This window comes from Puma concolor, chromosome D4 (assembly GCF_028749965.1).
Source record: "Puma concolor isolate L17-30 chromosome D4, mPumCon1.1.hap2, whole genome shotgun sequence".
Lineage (NCBI taxonomy): Eukaryota > Metazoa > Chordata > Mammalia > Carnivora > Felidae > Puma > Puma concolor.
In genome coordinates this window covers 41,297,689-41,318,368 of record NC_141679.1, presented here as the reverse complement: position 1 = coordinate 41,318,368, position 20,680 = coordinate 41,297,689, and the positions used below count along the sequence as shown (strand labels likewise).

The 20,680-nt window shown below is 37.5% G+C and overlaps 1 protein-coding gene across 11 annotated transcripts in view; it reads right to left on the bottom strand.

Annotated features, from left to right (window-relative positions):
• CCDC171 (coiled-coil domain containing 171) overlaps positions 1 to 20,680 on the bottom strand; it is a 308,212-nt gene that overhangs the window by 213,052 nt on the left and 74,480 nt on the right. For 9 of the 11 annotated variants that reach the window (XM_086685350.1, XM_086685347.1, XM_086685345.1 and 6 more), the window contains one exon: positions 12,375 to 12,513. The exons of the other annotated variants lie outside the window; for them this stretch is intronic. In XM_086685350.1, the coding sequence (XP_086541476.1) occupies positions 12,375 to 12,513 (139 nt within the window). The remainder of the gene's footprint in view (positions 1 to 12,374; positions 12,514 to 20,680) is intronic. 11 annotated transcript variants of the gene reach the window in all.

Here is a 20,680-nt window from a genome sequence, read left to right as displayed (position 1 = left end):
TGATAAATAATATCTCTTACTTTGCTTGCCTATGCTATTTCCATGGATGTAAGTATTCTATGCTTCCAACTGTTTGTATCATAAGATGAAATGTCACCCTCCCTATGCAGATCTATAATTAGTTCATTGTTCATAGGTGCTACCTTCCAATCTGAATATGGGCCTTGACATAAAGACATCTCTCTATCTCTCTCTCTCTTTCTTTCTCTCTCTCTCTCTCTCTCTCTCACACACACACACACACACACACACACACAATACCATCTTATTTATTCCCAGGTCAAAGATGAAATTTGAATTTTCAAAACTTAGTAATTTATGTAAGAATAAATTTCAAAATAAAAGGAAAAAGAATTAATTTCAAAAAGCTTACTAAAAAAAAAGCTTTATGCTCACATTATAAATTTAGAAAGCCAGCCATTTAATGAACATTTAAATACACAGATACAAACATACACATTCAGTTAGTGCTATTTAATACTATTAAATTTTTAAGGGCCACTAAGAAAGACAGAAAATGGTTTTTATATAAGCAAAAACAATGTTCACATACAAATACTAGCCCTATTCTGGAGGAATCAACAATTTTTTAGTAAAAAAAAGTCAGAATAGAATGTTTATTGGCCCATTAGTTTTTAACACCTCCTGCAAAATCAGAGACATGTCATTCTAAAGCAAACCTAACAGATCATATGAAGCAAAAATATTATCAGGGAACATTAACTTTACCACAAAGCATAGCAATCAAAACACTTTTCAAAATCCGATCTAATGCTAGCAATCATTATATTATATAATCACTTAAACCCCCAAAGTACAGGGAAAAAACATACACTTGACCATTTTCAATCACAAGTTCTTTAGAGAATAAAATATTCTTTGAACTAAACCTCATGAGAACCAGAATTCCCTTTTCAATATATGGTCTCTCCTAGAGCTGTAACTAAATATTACTGAGTGGCAGAAAAACAAATCTCAAGAAATGATGGACTTAAAAAATTTCATTGTAGAAAGCACAAAGCAAATCCTAATAATACCAATTTTAAAATGATAGCTCCCCTGCTTCGAAAGAAGCAAATATAAAAACTCACCGTAATGACTAAAAGACCCAACAGGATATGTTGAGCCTCTGATGGACTTTAATGAGCATAATCACTAAGCAACTTAAATTAGAAAGTCAGTTTTATTTAGTGGTTGATTAAATCATTATTAAATTCATAGATTGTGAAATTAATAGTTCAATTTTAATCAAAACTTTTCAAAGTCAAATTCAATAGTGTGTAACACAGAACATGAAACTAATTTTGTTAAATCTTTAGATGTCTTATGTTGAAATTCTATTAATTCTATGGCATTAAATATAATAATAATATATGATTCATTTACCAATCATATCTTCCAAATCCATACACTGAATGGGAATTTCATTAATATAAAAGTACAATTAAAGTCCTCTGGGTTTATATTTCTTAAATACCAACAAAAGACTCAATATACCGAGTTTGGACTTTTCCAGAATGATGTTCTGTATTTGTATTATATCTCCTGAAACAGGGGAGCTAACACTTTCCAACTGGCTTATTAATATATCATGCATCTTGACCTAGAAAATCTCTAAGAACCCCTCCAGTTCTAAAAAGCTAAATTATACAACTAGTTTACAATTATTATTTTTAAGCCTCAAAACTTCCCAAAGTCTCTGCATATTATTAATAACACCTTGATTTCAATAGTAAACTTTAGAGAGGAAATTCTCTTTAATTTTCTCTTGCAATGCAACAGAGAAGATAAAGACAAAGACTTGAATAATGACCATGAACATGACCTAAACTAGAAAACAAGCTGTTACCTCAAAGGCAGAGAAAAATTACCTGTGGGTAATTTATGCTTCTCATCTATATTCTATAAAATATTGAAAATATTATGTTCAAAAAATATAAGTGTGGGGGCACCTGGGTGGCTCAGTCGGTTAAGCATTTTGGCTTTGGTTCAGGTCATGATCTCACAGTTCATGGGTTTGAGCCCCATGTCAGGCTCTGTGCTGACACCTTGGAGTCTGGAGCCTGCTTCAGATTCTCTGTCTCCCTCTCTCTCTGCCCCTCCACTGCTCACACTCTGTCTCTCTCTCTCTCTCTCTCAAAACTAAATAAATATTTTAAATAAATAAATAAATAAAATACAGTTTCATTTCCAAAAGCGAAAGGTAAATGCTTTCTCTTAAGTCATTTTCTCTTCAGTCAAAACCAATTATGAATTCAAAGCAAAAATAATAATAGCCAGCTCTGAGGATGCAAAACCAGAAACATTTCATTTTTTATGGTTTAAAATTTTTAATTTGGCAGATATCTTTTTAGAAAAAAAAATGTTTAATGTTTATTTATTTATTTACTTAGAGAGAGAAAGAGAGAGTGCACGCACACACAAGCGGGGAAGGGGCAAAGAGAGAGGGAGAGAGAAACCCAAGCAGGTTCCAGTCTGACAGCACAGAGCCCAATGTGGGGCCTGATCCCATGACTGAGATCTTGACCTGAGCTGAAATCAAGAGTCAATGCTTAACTGAGACACTCAGGTGCCCCCAAGAGAAAAAATTTTTAAACTCTTGACCCCCACTCCAAAGGCCACTAATTAGGAAAAAATAATAATAATAAAGGAATATATACAAGAAAAATGTATTAAGGAAACGTGATAGATGAATTTTTTATAAAAAGAAAAACACTGCACTTACTATGTAAAGGAACAGTATTTTAATTAAATAAATATTCATTATGGCACAAAAACAGACATTCAGATCAATGGAACAGAATAGAGGCCCCAGAAATGGACCCACAAACATATGGCCAACTAATCTTTGACAAAGCAGGAAAGAATATCCAATGGAATAAAGACAGTCTCTTCACCAAGTGATGTTGGGAAAACTGGACAGCAACACGCAGAAAAATGAACCTGGACCATTTTCTTACACCATACACAAAAATAAACTCAAAATGGATGAAAGACCTAAATGTAAGACAGGAAGCCATCAAAAGCCTTGAGAAAGCAGACAAAAACCTCTTTAACCTCTGCCGCAGCAACTTGTTACTCAACATGTCTCTGGAGGCAAGGGAAACAGAATCAAAAATGAACTATTGGGACCTCATCAAAATAAAAAGCTTCTGCACAGCAAAGGATACAATCAGCAAAACTAAAAGGCAACCAATGGAATGGGAGAAGATATTTGCAAACGACATATCAGATAAAGGGTTAACATCCAAAATCTATAAAGAACTTACCAAACTCAACAGCCAAAAAACAAATAATCCAGTGAAGAAATGGGCAAAAGACATGAATAGACACTTCTCCAAAGAAGACATCCAGATGGCTAACAGGCACATGAAAAAATGCTCCACATCACTCATCAGCAGGGAAATACAAATCAAAAACACAATGAGATACCCCCTTACACCTGTCAGAATGGCTAACATTAACAACTCAGGCAACAACAGATGTTGGCAAGGATGTGGAGAAAGAGAGCTCTTTTGCATTGTTGGTGGGAATGCAAGCTGGTACAGCCACTCTGGAAAACAGTATGGAGGTTTCTCAAAAAACTAAAAATACAACTACCCTACGACCCAGCAATTGCACTACTAGGCGTTTATCCAAGGGATACAGGTGTGCTGTTTCGAAGGGACACATGCACCCCCATGTTTATAGCAGCACTACCAACAATAGCCAAAGTCTGGAAAGAGCCCAAATGTCCACTGATGGATGAATGGATAAAGAAGATGTGGTTTATATATACAATGGAGTATTACTCAGCAATCAAAAAGAATGAAATCTTGCCATTTGCAACTACGTGTATGGAACTAGAGGGTACTATGTTAAGTGAAATTAGTCAGTCAGAGAAAGACAAAAATCATATGACTTCACTCATATGAGGACTTTAAGACACAGAACAGATGAACACAAGGAAGGGAAGCAAAAATAATATAAAAACAGGGAGAGGGGGGAAACATAAGAGACTCCTAAATATGGAGAACAAACAGAGGGCTACTGGAGGGGGTGTGGGAGGGGGGGATGGGCTAAATGGGTAAGGGGCATTAAGGAATCTACTCCTGAAATCATTGTTGCACCATATGCTAACTAACTTCGATGTCAATTTAAAAATAAAATTAAATTTGGGGGAAGGAGCCAAGATGGCAGAACAGCATGGAAGCTTTTTGTGTGCCTCACGTCCATGAAATACAGCCAGACCAACATTAAACCATCCTACACACCTAGAAAACCGATTGGAAGATTAACACAACAATCTGCACAACCTGAACCATAGAACTCAGCAGGTATGTGACACGAAGAGCTGAACTTGGGGAGTAGGAATCCCCAAAAGGAATTCACCCCAAAAGAAAGAGCACGAAGAAACGACAGCCAGGGATTTAACCAACATGGACACAAGCAAGATGTCTGAACCAGAATTTAGAATCACGATATAAGAATACTAGCTGGAGTCGAAAACAGAGTAGAATCCCTTTCTGCAGAGATAAAAGAATTAAAAAATAGCCAGAATGAAATTAAAAATGCTATAACTGAGCTGCAATCACGGATGGATGCAGTGGCAGCAAGGATGGACAAGGCAGAACCGAGAATCAGCGATATAGAGGACAAACTTAGAATAACGAAGCAGAAAAAAAGAGGGAGATGAAGGCAAAAGAGCACGATTTAAGAATTAGAGAAATCAGTGACTCATTAAAAAGGAATAGCATCACAATCATAGGGGTCCCAGAGGAGGAAGAGAGAGAAATAGGGGTAGAAGGGTTATGTGAGCAAATCATAGTAGAAAACTTTCCTAACCTGGGGAAAGACACAGACATCAAAATCCAGGAAGCACAGAGGACTCCCATTAGAGTCCACAAAAACCGACCATCAACAAGGCATATCATAGTCAAATTCACAAAATACTCAGGCAAGGAGAGAATCATGAAAGCAGCAAGGGAAAAAAAGTCCCTAACCTACAAGGGAAGACAGATCAGGTTTGCAGCAGACCTATCCACAGAAACTTGGCAGACCAGAAAGGAATGGCAAGATATATTCAGTGTGCTGAATCAGAAAAATATGGAGCCAAGAATTCTTCATCCAGCAAGGCTGTCATTCAAAATAGAAAGAGAGATAAAAAGTTTCCCACACAAACAAAAATTAAAGGAGTTTGTGACCACTAAACCAGCCCTGCAAGAAATTTTAAGGGGGACTCCCTGAGGGGAGAAAAGATGAAAATATATATATAAATAAATAAATACCAAAAGCAACAAAAAATTAGAAAGGACCAGAGAACACCACCAGAAACTCTAACTCTACAAGCATCATAATGGCAATAAATTCATATCTTTCAGTACTCACTCTAAACATCAATGGACTCAATGCTCCAATCAAAAGACATAGGGTAACACAATGGATAAGAAAACAAGATCCATCTATATGCTGTTTACAAGAGATCCACTTTAGACCTAAAGACACCTACAAATTGAAAATAAGGGGATGGAGAACCGTCTATCATGCTAATGGTCAACAAAAGAAAGCCAGAGTAGCCATACTTATATCAGACAATCCAGACTTTAAAATAAAGACTGTATCAAGAGATACAGAAGGGTATTATATCATAATCAAGGGGTCTATAGACCAAGAAGACCTAACAATTGTAAACATTTCTGTGCCAAATGTGGGAGATAATCAATTAATCACAAACATAAAGAAACTCATAAATAGTAATACCACAATAGTAGGAGACGTCAACACCCCACTCACAGCAATTGACAGATCATCTAATCAAAAAATCAACAAGGAAACAATGGCTTTGAATGACACATTGGACCAGATGGACTTAACAGATATATTCAGAACATTTCATCCTAAAGCAGCGGAATATACATTCTTCTCCAGTGCACATGGAACGTTCTCCAGAATAGATCATATACTGGGACACAAATCAGCCCTAAGTAAGTACAAAAAGACTGAGATCATACCGTGCATATTTTCAGACCACAATGCTATGAAACTCGAAATCAACCACAAGAAAAAATTTGGAAAGGTAACAAATACTTGAAGACTGAAGAACATCCTACTAAAGAATGAATGGGCTAACCAAGCAGTTAAAAAAGAAATTTAAAAGTATATGGAAGTCAATGAAAATGACAGCACCACAACCCAAAACATGTAGGGTACAGCAAAGGCGGTCATAAGATGAAAGTATATATCCAGGCCTTCCTAAAGAAGGAAGAAAGGTCTCAGATACACAACCTAACCTTACAACTTGAAAAGCTTGAAAAAGAACAGCAAATAAAACCCAAAACCAGCAGAAGACAGGAAATAATAAAGATTAGAGCAGAAATTAATGCTATTGAAACCAAAAAAAAAACAGGAGAACAGATCAATGAAACCAGAAGCTGGTTCTTTGAAAGAATTAACAAAATTGATAAACCACTAGCCAGTTTGATCAAAAAGAAAAAGGAAAGGACCCAAATAAGTAAAATCAAGAATGAAAGAGGAGAAATCACAACCAACACAACAGAAATAAAAACAATAATAAGAGAATATTATGAGCAATTATATGCCAATAAAATGGGCAATCTGGAAGAAATGGACAAATTCCTAGAAACATATACACTACCAAGACTGAAACAGGAAGAAATAGAAAATTTGAACAGACCCATAACCAGTAAGGAAATGGAATTAGTAATAAAAAATCTGCCAAAACACGAGAGTCCAGGGCCAGATGCCTTTCCAGGGGAATTCTACCAAACATTCAAGGAAGAGTTAACACCTATTCTCTTGAAACTGTTCCAAAATATAGAAACGGAAGGAAAACTTCCAAACTCTATGAAGCCAGCATTACCTCGATTCCAAAACCAGACAGAGACCCCACTAAAAAGGAGAACTATAGACCAATTTCCCTGATGAGCATGGATGCAAAAATCCTCAACAAGATATTAGCCGACTGGATCCAACAATACATCAAAAAAATTATTCACCACGACCAAGTGGGATTTATACCTGGGATGCAGGGCTGGTTCAATATCCACAAAACAATTAACGTGATTCATCACATCAATAAAAGAAAGGACAAGAACCATATGATCCTCTCAATAGACACAGAGAAAGCCTTTGACAAAATACAGCATCCTTTCTTGATAAAAACCCTCAAGAAAGTAGGGATAGAAGGATCATACCTTGAGACGGTAAAAGCCATATACGAGTGACCCAACACTACTATCATCCTCAATGGGGAAAAACTGAGAGCTTTCCCCCTAAGGTCAGGAACAAGACAGGGATGTCCACTCTCTCCAGTTATTCAACATAGTATTGGAAGTCTTAGCCTCTGCAATCAGACAACACAAACTAATAAAAGGCATCCAAATCAGCCAGGAGGAGGTCAAACTTTCACTCTTCACAGACAACATGATACTCTATATGGAAAACCCTAAAGATTCCACCAAAAAACTGCTAGGACTGATTCATGAATTCAGCACAGTTGCAGGATATAAAATCAATGCACAGAAATCGGTTGCATTCCTGTTCACCAACAATGAAGCGACAGAAAGAGAAATCAAGGAATCCATCCCATTTACAGTTGCACCAAAACCCATAAAATACCTAGGAATAAATCTAACCAAAAGGTGAAAAATCTATACACTGAAAACTATAGAAAGCTTATGAAAGAAATTGAAGAAGACACAAAGAAACGGAAAAAGATTCCATGCTCCTGGATAGGAAGAAAAAATATTGCTAAAATGTCGATACTACCCAAAGCAATCTACATATTCAATGTGATCCCTATCAAAGTAACACCAGCATTCTTCACAGAGCTAGAACAAATAATCCTAAAATTTGTATGGAACCAGAAAAGACCCCAAATAGCCAAAGCAATCTTGAAAAAGAAAACCAAAGCAGGAGGCATCACAATCTCGGACTTCAAGCTATACTACAAAATTGTAATCATCAAGACAGTATGGTACTGGCACAAGAAGAGACACTCAGATCAATGGAACAGAATAGAGAACCCAGAAATGGACCCACAAACATACGGCCAACTAATCTTTGACAAAGCAGGAAAGAATATCCAGTGGAATAAAGACAGTCTCAACAGCAAGTGGTGCTGGGAAAACTGGACGGCAACATGCAGAAGAATGAGCCTGAACCACTTTCTTACACCATACACAAAATGGATGAAAGACCTCAATGTAAGACAGGAAGCCATCAAAATCCTCAAGGAAAAGCAGGCAAAAACCTCTTTGATCTTGGTCGCAGCAATTTCTTACTCAACACATCTCCAGAGGCAAGGGAAACAGAAGCAAAAATGAACTACTGGGACCTCATCAAAATAAAAAGCTTCTGCACAGAGAAGGAAACAATCAGCAAAACTAAAAGGCAACCGACAGAATGGGAGAAGGTATTTGCAAATGACATATCAGATAAAGGGTTAGTATCCAAAATCTACAAAGAACTTATCAAACTCAACACCCAAAAAACAAATAATCCAGTGAAGAAATGGGCAAAAGACATGAGTAGACACTTCTCCAAAGAAGACATCCACATGGCCAACCGACACGTGAAAATATGCTCAACACCACTCACCATCAGGGAAATACAAATCAAAACCACAATGAGATACCACTTGACACCTGTCAGAATGGCTAACATTAACACCTCCGGCAACAACAGATGTTGGCAAGGATGCGGAGAAAGAGGATCTCTTTTGCGTTGTTGGTGGGAATGCAAGCTGGTGCAGCCACTCTGGAAAAGAGTATGGAGGTTCCTCAAAAAACCAAAAATAGAACTACCCTACGACCGAGCAATTGCACTACTAGGCATTTATCCAAGGGATACAGGTGTGCTGTTTCAAAGGGACACATGCCCCCCCATGTTTATAGCAGCACTATCAACAATGTCCAAAGTATGGAAAGAGTCCAAATGTCCATCAATGGATGAATGGATAAAGAAGATGCAGCATATATGTACAATGGAGTATTACTCGGCAATCAAAAAGAATGAAATCTTGCCATTTGCAGCTAAGTGGATAGAACTGGTGGGTATTATGCTAAGTGAAATTAGTCAGAGAAAGACAAAAATCATATGACTTCACTCATCTGCGGACTTTAAGAGACAAAACAGATGAACATAAGGGAAGGGAAACAAAAATAATATAAAAACAGGGAGGGGGACAAAATAGAAGAGACTCATAAATATGGAGAACAAACTGAGGGTTGCTGGAGGGGTTGTGGGAGGGGGGATGGGCTAAATGGGTAAGGGGCATTTAAGGAATCTAGTCCTGAAATCATTGTTGCACTATGTGCTAACTAACTTGGATGTAATTTTAAAAAATAAAAAATAAAGTTAAATTACAAATAAATTAATTAATTTAATTTAATTTAAAAAATAAATAATAAAAGCAGACTGATTTTAAAAACTTTTTTTTCATTAAATAATTTTTGAATTTCATATTATGGCCAGGTAAAGAGATAGAGAACAATAGTTCTTTTTTTTTCTTTTTTTAAAAAAAATTTTTTTTAATGTTTATTTATTTTTGAGGCAGGTAGAGACAGAGCATGAACGGGGGAGGGTCAGAGAGAGAGGGAGAGACAGAATCTGAAACAGGCTCCAGGCTCTGAGCTGTTAGCACAGAGCCTGACGCGGAGCTTGAACTCACTGATCGCGAGATCATGACCTGAGCCAAAGTCGGACACTTAATCCACTGAGCCACCCAGGCGCCCCGAGAACAATAGTTCTAATCAGAAAACAGAACAAGTCAGAAAGCTCATTACGAGGAAGGGAAAGAAAAGCAACAAAAGGAGCAAAAGAAACAGAAAGATGGAAGAAAAATATGACACAAAGCTATGGATTTAAGAGAAATGAGAAAAGAGAGGAAAGTACGAATAGTCAGGCTGAACCATATAACTGGAGATCACTTAGGTACAACCCGAATAAGTTTTCTGAACATCCCATAAGCTCTGCAGCAAGGACTATTATTCACAGAGCAACAACATTTAGTAATCCATTAAGCTTTGAAGAAACAATCAGCCTGCAATCTTTCACGCTATGATCAGAACAATAGTGCTTTACAGGATGAGACCCAAACAAGCAAGTAGACCCAAACAAGGCTGCAACGTGCCTTACTTCAGATCATGTGCCACACTGCAAAGCTGAAAAATAAAAACTTGTTGGCACCAAGTAAAAAAATTATTTTAATATTTTTTAATTCTTTTATGTTTATTTATTTTTGAGAGAAAGAGACAGACAGAGACAGAAACAAAGCAAAGGAAGGGTCAAAGAGAGAGAGAGAGGGAGACACAATCTGAAACAAGCTCCAGGCTCTGAGCTGTCAGCACAGAGCCCGATGTGGGGCTCAAACTCACGAGCCATGAGATCACAACCTAAGCCGAAGTTGGCGCTTAACCGACTGAGCCACCCAGGCACCCCCCAAGTAAAATTTTTTAATCACAAAGCACTAGTATCCTCTATGGTGAAAAACCCAGGCTGCTTTTATTTTGCACCTTGTCACTGGAGTGCTAGAAGGCTAAATTAGGAAAATTCATGCAACTTATGTTTGTGACTATCTTCCCTGTTACATTCTTAGTCATAACTGGCTAACTTTCCAAACTACTGAAAACAGGGTCCCTAAGCAAGAAGCCCAAATCCATGACTCAGCTCGATGGCTCTCACATGTTTTTCTCCACCACTGATTCACCTCCTGAACCAGGAGCTAAGAGGTAGGATAGCCCATGAAATTTAGGGTAGCACATAAGAGTGAACAGACAGTAAAGTATGCTACACAGAGAGCTCTAAACTTATCTAAAATCCACATCCAAAGTACTCAAACTACTAATTTAACCAAACAGCAAAAAAATAATATCAGTCCCTGAATCAGAACACATTGAATATCTTGGGTTGAATGAAGACTGTACAAAACATTAAATAATTTGAAAGTGACAGAGTATAACTTTTATCCCAACACCACCTTTCTATCTGAGCAGCACTGATTAGGCCACTACTTCTTAACATAACCCAGAGTCTCCATCTTTTTTGACACGGGGAAAAAAAAACCCATTCATTTTCTTCAATAATGGATATCACTAAGAGTTTATAAAGTGAAGTAGCCAGTATCTGCAGAAGGTATACATGTGGGGACAAGACAAAGAAGAAACAAGGTATCACTCTAGATTTTATGCCCTTGGGATTCCCAGCAAATGCAGAATAGCAGTGTGCTGCATCACCCAAATAAATGCATCCAATAAATGTTTATGGAAGCACGCACTATGGTGGAATCTTGGTATATAAAATGAATTGTTAACCTCAATGCATTCACAATCTCATGGGAGAGATACACGTACCAGATTTGGGTGAGTGTTATGCTAAACTGTGGTGAAGATGCTAAACTAAGTACTAAGGAAAAACAAAGTTGGGAAAAGGAAAAATTCTGACTAGTAGGATGGGAGAGTGAGGAAAGATGGAATCATGGAAGGCATCACAGATTGCAAGATGTCAGAACAGGGCATTACAGGATACATAGGAGTTTACTAAAGGGGAAAAAAATAGGGCATTAAAGGTTACATAGGAGTTTACTAAAGGAAAAAAAAAATAGGGCATTACAGGATACATAGGAGTTTACTAAAGAAAAAAAAAAGACGCAGTTCAGTCAATGTGGGTCCAAAAAATGAACAGCCTTAAAAAGCAGGAAGATACAAAAATATACAATGTGTTTAGGAAGCCAAGAGCACGCTAATGTGGCTGAAGCAAGATAAGAGGGCTAATGGAAAGAGAAGAAGCTGAAAGAGTTAACACGGAGTCACAAAGCCAGGGCCTTAGATTGTATGACAAGAAGCTGAACTTCATTCTGAAAACAACAGGCAGACATTGATGGTTTTTTAATAAAGTGAGGGTGACAAGATCAGATCAATATCTTAGGAAGACAAATGTGGTGATGGTGTGAAAGCTTGATTATTGGGGAATGGAAACAAAATGATCAGGTACAAAATGACTACAAAAGGGAGTCTTTGAAATCATTAGATTTATTGATTATAAACCCTGACCCCCTCTCATCTTGGTATCATTGTTCTATGCACCGAAAAAAAAAAAAAAAGCAAGAAAAAGGTAAACCCCTGAATAAATTCTAAAATATTCTACAATTCAGTTTTCACTAATTTGACTAGTTTTCCCAATTTTTCTAAAGAAGAGATGATTCTTACATATATCTTTGTTGTAATCAGCATCTCTGGTTTCAAAATTTTATATCAATGTCCTAAAATTACTTTCATACTATTATCTCATGGCATGTAGTGAGGGGAAAAAACCTGTTAAACATCAGATTTGACCCAATAAAGTAATTGCCATAGGGTTTTCTTTTTTATCCTTACCATTACAAGTTCTTCCTGTAATTCACTGTAACTTTTTTCATTATACTGGAGTCTCTTTGAAAGGTCTATAATTGCTTTCTTCTGTTCCTCGATCTCTTCATTTAGTTTCTTGTTTTTGGAGAAATACTCTCTTTCTAATCTGAAAAGTTAAAGTGTCAGAGCAGATTTTTCAAATATGGTTTTATCAAGTCCTATTACATAGCTTTAACATGACTGGCAGATGTATTATCTATCATGTGTTTGTGCCAAAGGCTTTTAAAGGCCACCTCTCGTTTTTCTGAACAGAAAGGATTGCATATTCTTTTTTTTAAATTTTTTTTTTCAACATTTATTTATTTTTTGGGACAGAGAGAGACAGAGCATGAACGGGGGAGGAGCAGAGAGAGAGGGAGACACAGAATCAGAAACAGGCTCCAGGCTCTGAGCCATCAGCCCAGAGCCCGACGCGGGGCTCAAACTCACGAACCGCGAGATCTTGACCTGGCTGAAGTCGGACACTTAACCGACTGCGCCACCCAGGCGCCCCTAGGATTGCATATTCTTAAATGAAAGACTTTAAAGGAATAATACCTTGCCCCTTTGTTAGCAGGTATTTTACTATGCCCAAGGTTATAAGCAAAATCGATTTGGTTAGCGTTGATTTGGTCTCACCATTATCTTTGATGAACAAAACCCACACCATAGTTCAGGTAGCTCAGAAACTGCCTCAAGACAGAAAACAGTTCTATCAAACAATTTTCAGATTAAAATACAACACTGGAAATGGAACAAATGCTTTATTCGTGAATGTCCTTGCAAGTGGAACTTAGTGTGATGGCATAGAAAATCCAAAAGAAAGAATCCTCAAAACACATTCATATTCACGATTGAAACACATAGAATTCTTTGCTTTTCTTTCTTTTTCAAGTTTGTATTTAAAGTCTCGTTAGTTAACATACAGTGCAATATTAGTTTCAGGTGTAGGATATAGTGATTCATCACTTACAAACACAACACCCGGTGCTCAGCACAAGTGCCCTCCTTAATACCCATCACCCATTTAGCCCATCTTCCACCCACCTCCCTCCAGCAGCCTTCAGTTTGTTCTCTATAGTTACAAGTCTGTTTCTTGGTTTGCCTCTCTCTTTTTTTTCCCCTCGTCTCTTTTTTTATGTTCATCTGTTTTGTTTCTTAAATCCCACATATGAGTGAAATCATATGGTATTTGTTTTTCTCTGACTTATTTCACTTAGCATAATACTCTCTAGCTCCATCCACATCATTGCAAATGGCAAGATTTCATTCTTTTTGATGGCTGAGTAATATCCCACTATGTATGTGTTTGTGTGTGTAAATACACACACATATACAGCACCTCTTCTTTATCCATTCATCAGTCAATGGACATTTGGGCTCTTTCCATAATTTGGCTATTGTTGATAGTGCTGCTGTAAAAACTGTGGTGCTGGAACCCATTTGAATCAGGATTTTTGTATACTTTGAGTAAATACCTAGTAGTGCAATTGCTGGATCATAGGGTAATTCTACTTTTAACTTTCTGAGTATCCTCCATACTGTTTTCCAGAGTGGCTGCATCAATTTGCATTCCCAGCAACAGTGCAAGAGGGTTCCCCATTCTCTGCATCCTTGGCAACACCTATTGTTTCTTATGTTGCTAATTTTAGCCATTCTGACAGGTGTGAGATGGTAGCTCATCATGGTTTTGATTTGTATTTCCCTGATAATGAGTGATGTTGAGCATCTTTTCATGTGTCAGTTAGTCATTTGGATGTTTTCTTTGGAAAAATGTCCATTCATATCTTCTGCCCATTTGGGATTATTTGTTTGTTGGGTGTTGAGTTTGATATGTTCTTTATGGATTTTGATACTAACCCTTTATCAGAGAAGTCATTTACAAATATCTTCTCCCAGTACAAAGGTTGTCTTTTGGTTTTGTTGATTGTTTCCGTCACTTTGTACAACATGTTTACCTTGGTGAAGTCCCAATAGTTTATTTTTGCTTTTGTTTCCCTTGCCTCAGAAGACCTATCTAGTAAGAAGTTATTACAGATGATGTCAAAGAAGCCTGTGTTCTCCCCTAGGATGTTGATGATTTCCTGTCTCACATTTAGGTCTTTCATCCATTTTGAATTTATTTTTGTGTATGGTATAAGAAAGTGGTCCAGTTTCATTCTTTTGCAAGTTGCTGTCCACTTTACCCAACACCATTTGTTGAAGAGACTGTCTTTTTTTCATTGGATATTCTTTCCCGCTTTGTCGAAGATTGGTTGACCATATAGTTGTGGTTCCATTTCTGGATTTTCTATTCTGCTCCGTTGATCTATGTGTTTGTTTTTGTGCCGGTACCATACTGTCTTGATTGCTATAGCTTTGTAATATCAGTCTGAAATTGATGCTTCCAGCTTTGCTTTTCTTTTTCAAGACTGCTTTGGCTATTCAGAGTCTTTCATAGTTACATACAAATTTTAGGATTGTTTATTCTAGCTCTGTGAAAAATGCTAGTGGTATTTTGATAGGGATTGCATTAAATGTGTAGATTGTTTTGGGTAGTATAGACATTTTAACAATATTTGTTCTTCCCATCCACAAGCATGAAATGTTTTTCCATTTTTTTGTGTCATCTTCAATTTCCTTCATCAGTATTTTATAGTTTTCAGAGTACAGATCTTTTACCTCTTCAGTTAGGTTTAATCCTAAGTATCTTATGATTTTTGGTGAGATTGTAAATGGGATCAATTTCTTTATTTCTCTTTCTGCTGTTTCATTATTGGAGTATAGAAATGCAACAGATTTCTGTATGTTGTTGATATTATATCCTGCAACTTTACTGAATTTGTGCATCAGTTCTAGCAATTTTTTGGCGGAGTCCTTGGGTTTTCTACATAGAGTATCATGTCATCTGAAAATAGTGAAAGTTTAACTTTTTCCTTACCAATTTGGATGACTTTTATTTCTTTTTTGTTGTCTGATTGCTTAGGCTAGGACTTCCAGTACTATGTTAAATAACTGGTGAAAGTAGACCTCACTACCTTGTTCTTTTTGTATTTTTTTTTTATTTTTTAGTGTTTTATTTATTTTTGAGAGAGAGCCAGAGACAGAGAGAGAGAGTGAGCATGGGTGGGGGAGGGGCAGAAAGAGAGAGAGAGAGAGACAAAGAATCTGAAGCAGGCTTCAGGCTGTGAGCTATCAGCACAGAACCAGACATGGGGCTTGAACTCATGAACCATGAGATCATGACCTGAGCCAAAGTCAGATGCTTAGCTGACTGAGCCACCCAGGTGCCCCCTCCCTATCTTACCCTTAACCATGGAGGAAAAGCTCTCAGCTGTTTCCCCACTGAGAATGATATTAGTTGTGGGTATGCTATATATGGCTTCTATTACATTGAGGTATATTCCCTCAAAACCTACTTTTTGAGGGTTGGGACACCTGGGTGGCTCAATCAGTTAAGCATCTGACTTCGGCTCAGGTCATGCTGACAGCTCAGAGCCTGGAGCCCGCTTCAGATTCTGTGTCTCCCTCTCTCACTGCACCCCCCACCTCAAAAATAAATAAACATTAAAAACATTTTTTAAAAACCTACTTTGTTGAGGGTTTTTATCAAGAATGGATGTTATACTTTGTCAAATGCTTTTTCTGCATCTATTCAGAGGTTCTTATGGTTCTTATCCTCTCTTTCATTAATGTGGTGTATCATGTTAATTGATTTGCAAATATTGAACCACCCCTGCAGCCCAGGCATAAATCTCACTTGATCATGGCAAATGATTTTTTTAATGTACTGTTGGATTCAATTTGCGAGTATTTTGTTGAGAATTTTTATGCCCATATTCATTGCTGATATTGGCCTGTAGTTCTCTTTTTTAGTGGAGTCTTTGTCTGGTTTTGGAATCAGAGTAATGCTGACCTCATAGAATAAGTTTGGAAGTTTTCCTTCCATTTCTATTTTTTGGAATAGTTTGAGAAGAATAGGTATTAAGTCTTCTTTGAATGTTTGGTAGAGGGGCGCCTGGGTGGCGCAGTCGGTTAAGTGTCCAACTCTTGATCTCAGCTCAGGTCATGATCTTGCAGTGTGAGTTTGAGCCCCGCATCAGGCTCTGCGCTGTTAGTGCACAGCCTCCTTGGGATTCTGTCTCTCCCTCTCTCTCTGCCCCTCCCCGACTTGTGCACGCACGTTCGCTCTCTTTCTGTTTCGCTCCCTCTCTCAAAATAAATAAACTTAAATAAATAAATAAAGTTTGGTAGACAGGCAATTGAGTTTGGCTCAGACAACTGAGCAACCAGCTCCTGACTTTGGCTCAGGTCATGATCTCACGGTTCATGAGTTCGAGCCCCATGTCAGGCTCCACACTGACAGTGAGGAGCCTGCTTGGGATTCTCTCTCTCTCTCTCTGCCCCTCCTCTGCCCTCTCTCTCCCTCAATCTCTCCAAATAAATAAATAAAATTTTAAAATAAATAAATAAATACATAAATGTTTGACAGAATTCCCCTGTGGAGCCATCAGGCCCTGGACTTTCGTTTGCTAGAAGATTTTTGATTACCGATTCAATTTCTTTGTTGGTTATCAGTCTGTTCAATTTTTCTATTTCTTCCTGTTTCAATTTTGGTAGTTTATATGTTTCTAGACATTTATTCATTTCTTCAAAATTGTCCAATTTGTTGCCATATAATTTTTCATAATATTCTCTTGTAATTGTATTTCTGTCATATTGATTGTTGATTTCTTTTTTCTCATTTGTGATTCTATTTGTTTGGGTCCTTTATCTTTTCTTTTTGATGAGTTTAGCTCGGGGTTATCAATTTTCTTAATTTTTTGAAAGAACCAGCTCCTGGTTTCATTAATCTGTTCTACTGGGTTTTTTTTTTTTTTTTTCATTTCTATATCATTTATTTCTGCCCTATCGTCATTATTTGCCTTTATCTGCTGGCTGTAGGCTTCATTTGTTGTTCTTTCTCCAGCCCGTTTAGGTGTAAGGTTAGGTTGTTTGTTTGAGATTTTTCTGGCTTCTAGAGGCAGACTTGTCTTGCTACACACTTCTGTCTTAGGACCACTTTTGCTGCATCCCAAAGGTTTTGGACCACTGTGTTTTCATTTTCATTTGTTTCCACGTATTTTCTTATTTCTTCTTTAATTTCCTGGTTGATCCATTCATCCTTTAGTAGGATGAATGTATTTGTGGTCTTTCCAGATTTTTTCTTGTGGTTGGCTTCAAGTTTCATAGAGTTGTGGTTAGAAAATATGCAATGGTATGATTTCAATCTTTTTGTACTTGCTGAGGCTTGATTTGTGACCTAGTATGGGATCTATTCTGGTGAAAGGGATGACAGTGACAGGGAGCCTAAAAAATAATTTGTTCAGAATGGAGAAGGTGGAGAGAAGAGTCCAGAATGGATGTCTCCTACAAGAAACTTAAAACAATAGAATTGCTGAGGTGTAGGAACATAATGAGAGATTTTCAGTCCTGTTAGAGAGTAATTTAAGAGTAATTCAGTAATTGGTGCATATAAACTAATCCAATTTAAAATGAGGCAATTACTAACTATTCCTTCATTTGATAATTGAGCAAATCTTTACTTAGCAGCTCTTAAGTGCCAGGCACTATTCTAGGCATTGGGAGATAGCAATGAACAAAACAAAGTTCCCATCCATGTAAGAGGAAAGACAATAAACAACAAAGAATATCATAAATTGTCCTATGAAGAGAAATAAAGATGAGTTACCAAAAAAAAAGTTACAGGAAAAAAAAAAAAAAAAACGCCAAAATATAACCCCACAGAAAGGATGAGAGGAGGGAAGGAATAAGTGTGCTGTGTGGGAGAAGGGGTACAATGGAGATAAGTAAGTGGGAGCCAACAGACCATCTGTAAAGGTGGAAATTGAAAACACGGCAGGATATGCATGTTATTCAGACATATGAGGTTATATCAGAAGAAACAGCAATAAGAATTAAAAGCAGTATGGGGCACCTGGGTGGCTCAGTCAGTTAAGCGTCTGACTTCAGCTCAGGTCATGATCTCACAGCTTGTGAGTTCGAGCCCCGTGTTGGGCTCTGTGCTGACAGCTCAGAGCCTGAAGCCTGCTTCGGATTCTGTGTCTCCTTCTCTCTCTGCCCCTCCACTGCTTGCACACTTGTCTCTCTCTCTCTCTCTCTTTCTCTCTCTCTCAAAAATAAATAAAAACATTAAAAAAATTTTTATTGAAGAATTAAAAACAGTTGCTTCAAAAGAGTGGAAACTGGTAGTAGAGAGCAAGGGGTATGAAACTGCTGACCTTGAAGTACTATTTTACTTTTCAGACTACATACAAGATTTTGACAAAATCACAGTTTCAGTTAAAAGTTATTATTACTCAGCAAATATAAAATTAAATGCCTCTGTCATTTGGGGCTGAGTTCATGTTCAAACTAGGTCCACTGAAATGGGGGACGCTCCTCACTGTCAGCAATGTAATGCATAACCCAAGAAATCATCGGTTCCTGGGCTTCTTGAAAAGCCCCACCAAGGGCAATGAGTTGGGCGGGGGTATAATGAAGGGAGCCCCATCTCTTTGAATTCCGAAGAAGGACTAGGACTTGGCAGGTGGAGGATTTAGGCAAGAAAGAGAAGGGAGAGGAAGGAAACCTATAGTTAAGATGCTTTCTTTCCTACTAGATTCCCAGGCTATTATTTTTTTAAAGAGCTCAGCTGAGTGGTGCTGGGGTGGCAGTCAGTTAGGCTTCTGACTCTTGATTTCGGCTCAGGTTGTAATCTCACAGTTTGTGACATCAAGCCCCATCCCGGCCTCTGTGCTGACAGAACAGAGCCTGGAGGAGATTCTCTCTCTCCCTCTCTCTCTGCCAGTCCCTGCTCACACACTCTCTCTCAAAATAAACATTTTTTAAAAATCTAAAAAAAAATACAAATAAAAATAAAAGAGCTGAGCTAAGAACTTCACCACAGACTGTTTTAACAAATAACCATCTTTGGTCTTTTATCCACCATGTAAGTAATAATTCTGCTAATAAATTTTAATACTTTTGTTATTTTTATGCTTTTGGATGTTACATTTAGAAAAATAAGGAAGTTCCTAAATATTGAGTGTAATGAAATAGATAAACTGAGATTCAGTCCATCTAATATCATATCTTTGAACAGTGTTTTTTGGTAATTAATTAATTTTTTTTTAATTTTCATCCAAGTTAGTTAGCATATGGTGCAATAATGATTTCAGGAGTAGAACCCAGTGATTCATCCCCTACAAATAACATCCAATGCTCATCCCAGCAAGTGTCTTGCTTAATGCGCCTTGCCCATTTAGCCCATCCCTCCACCCAAAACCCCTCCAGCAACTCTCAGCCTGTTCTCTATATTTAAGGGTCTCTTATGTTTTGCCCCCCTCCCTGTTTTTATATATTTTTGCGTCACTTTCCTATGTTCATCCGTTTTATATCTTAAATTCCACGTATGAGGAAAGTCATATATTTGTCTTTCTCTGACTAATTTTGCTTAGCATAATACACTCTCGTCCCATCCACATTGTTGCAAAAGGCAAGATTTCACTCTTTTTGACTTCCAAGTAATACTCCACTGTATGTATATACCACATCTTCTTTATCCATTCATCTGTCAATGACATTTGGGCTCTTTCCTTACTTTGGCTATTGTCAATAGTGCTGCTATAAACATTGGGGTGCATGTGCCCTTTCGAAACAGCACTCCTGTATCCTTTGGATAAACACCTAGTAGTGCAATTGCTGGGTCATAGGGTAGTTCTATTTTTAACTTTTGAGGAACCTCCATACTGTTTTTCAGAGTGGCTGCAGCAGTTTGCATTACGGCCAGCAGTACAAAAGGGTTCCTCTTTCTCCGCATCCTTGCCAACATCTGTCATTGCCTGAGTTGTTAATTTTAGCCATTCTGACTGGTATGAGGTGGTATCTCATTGTGGTTTTGATTTGTATTTCCCTGATGATGAGTGATGTGGAACATTTTTTCACGTGTCTGTTAGCCATCTGGATGTCTTCTTTGGAGAAGTGTCTATTCATGTCTTTTGCCCATTTCTTCACTGGATTGTTTTTGGGGTGCTCAGTTTGATAAGCTCTCTATAGATTTTGGATACTAACCCTTTATCTGGTATGTCATTTGCAAATATCTTCTCCCATTCTGTCAATTGCCTTTTAGTTTTGCTGATTGTTTCCTTCACTGTGCAGAAGCTTTTTATCTTCATGAGATCCCAATAGTTCATTTTTGTTTTTGTTTCCCTTGCCTCCAGGGACATGTTGAGTAAGAAGTTTCTGTGGCTGAGGTCAAAGAGGTTTTTGCCTGC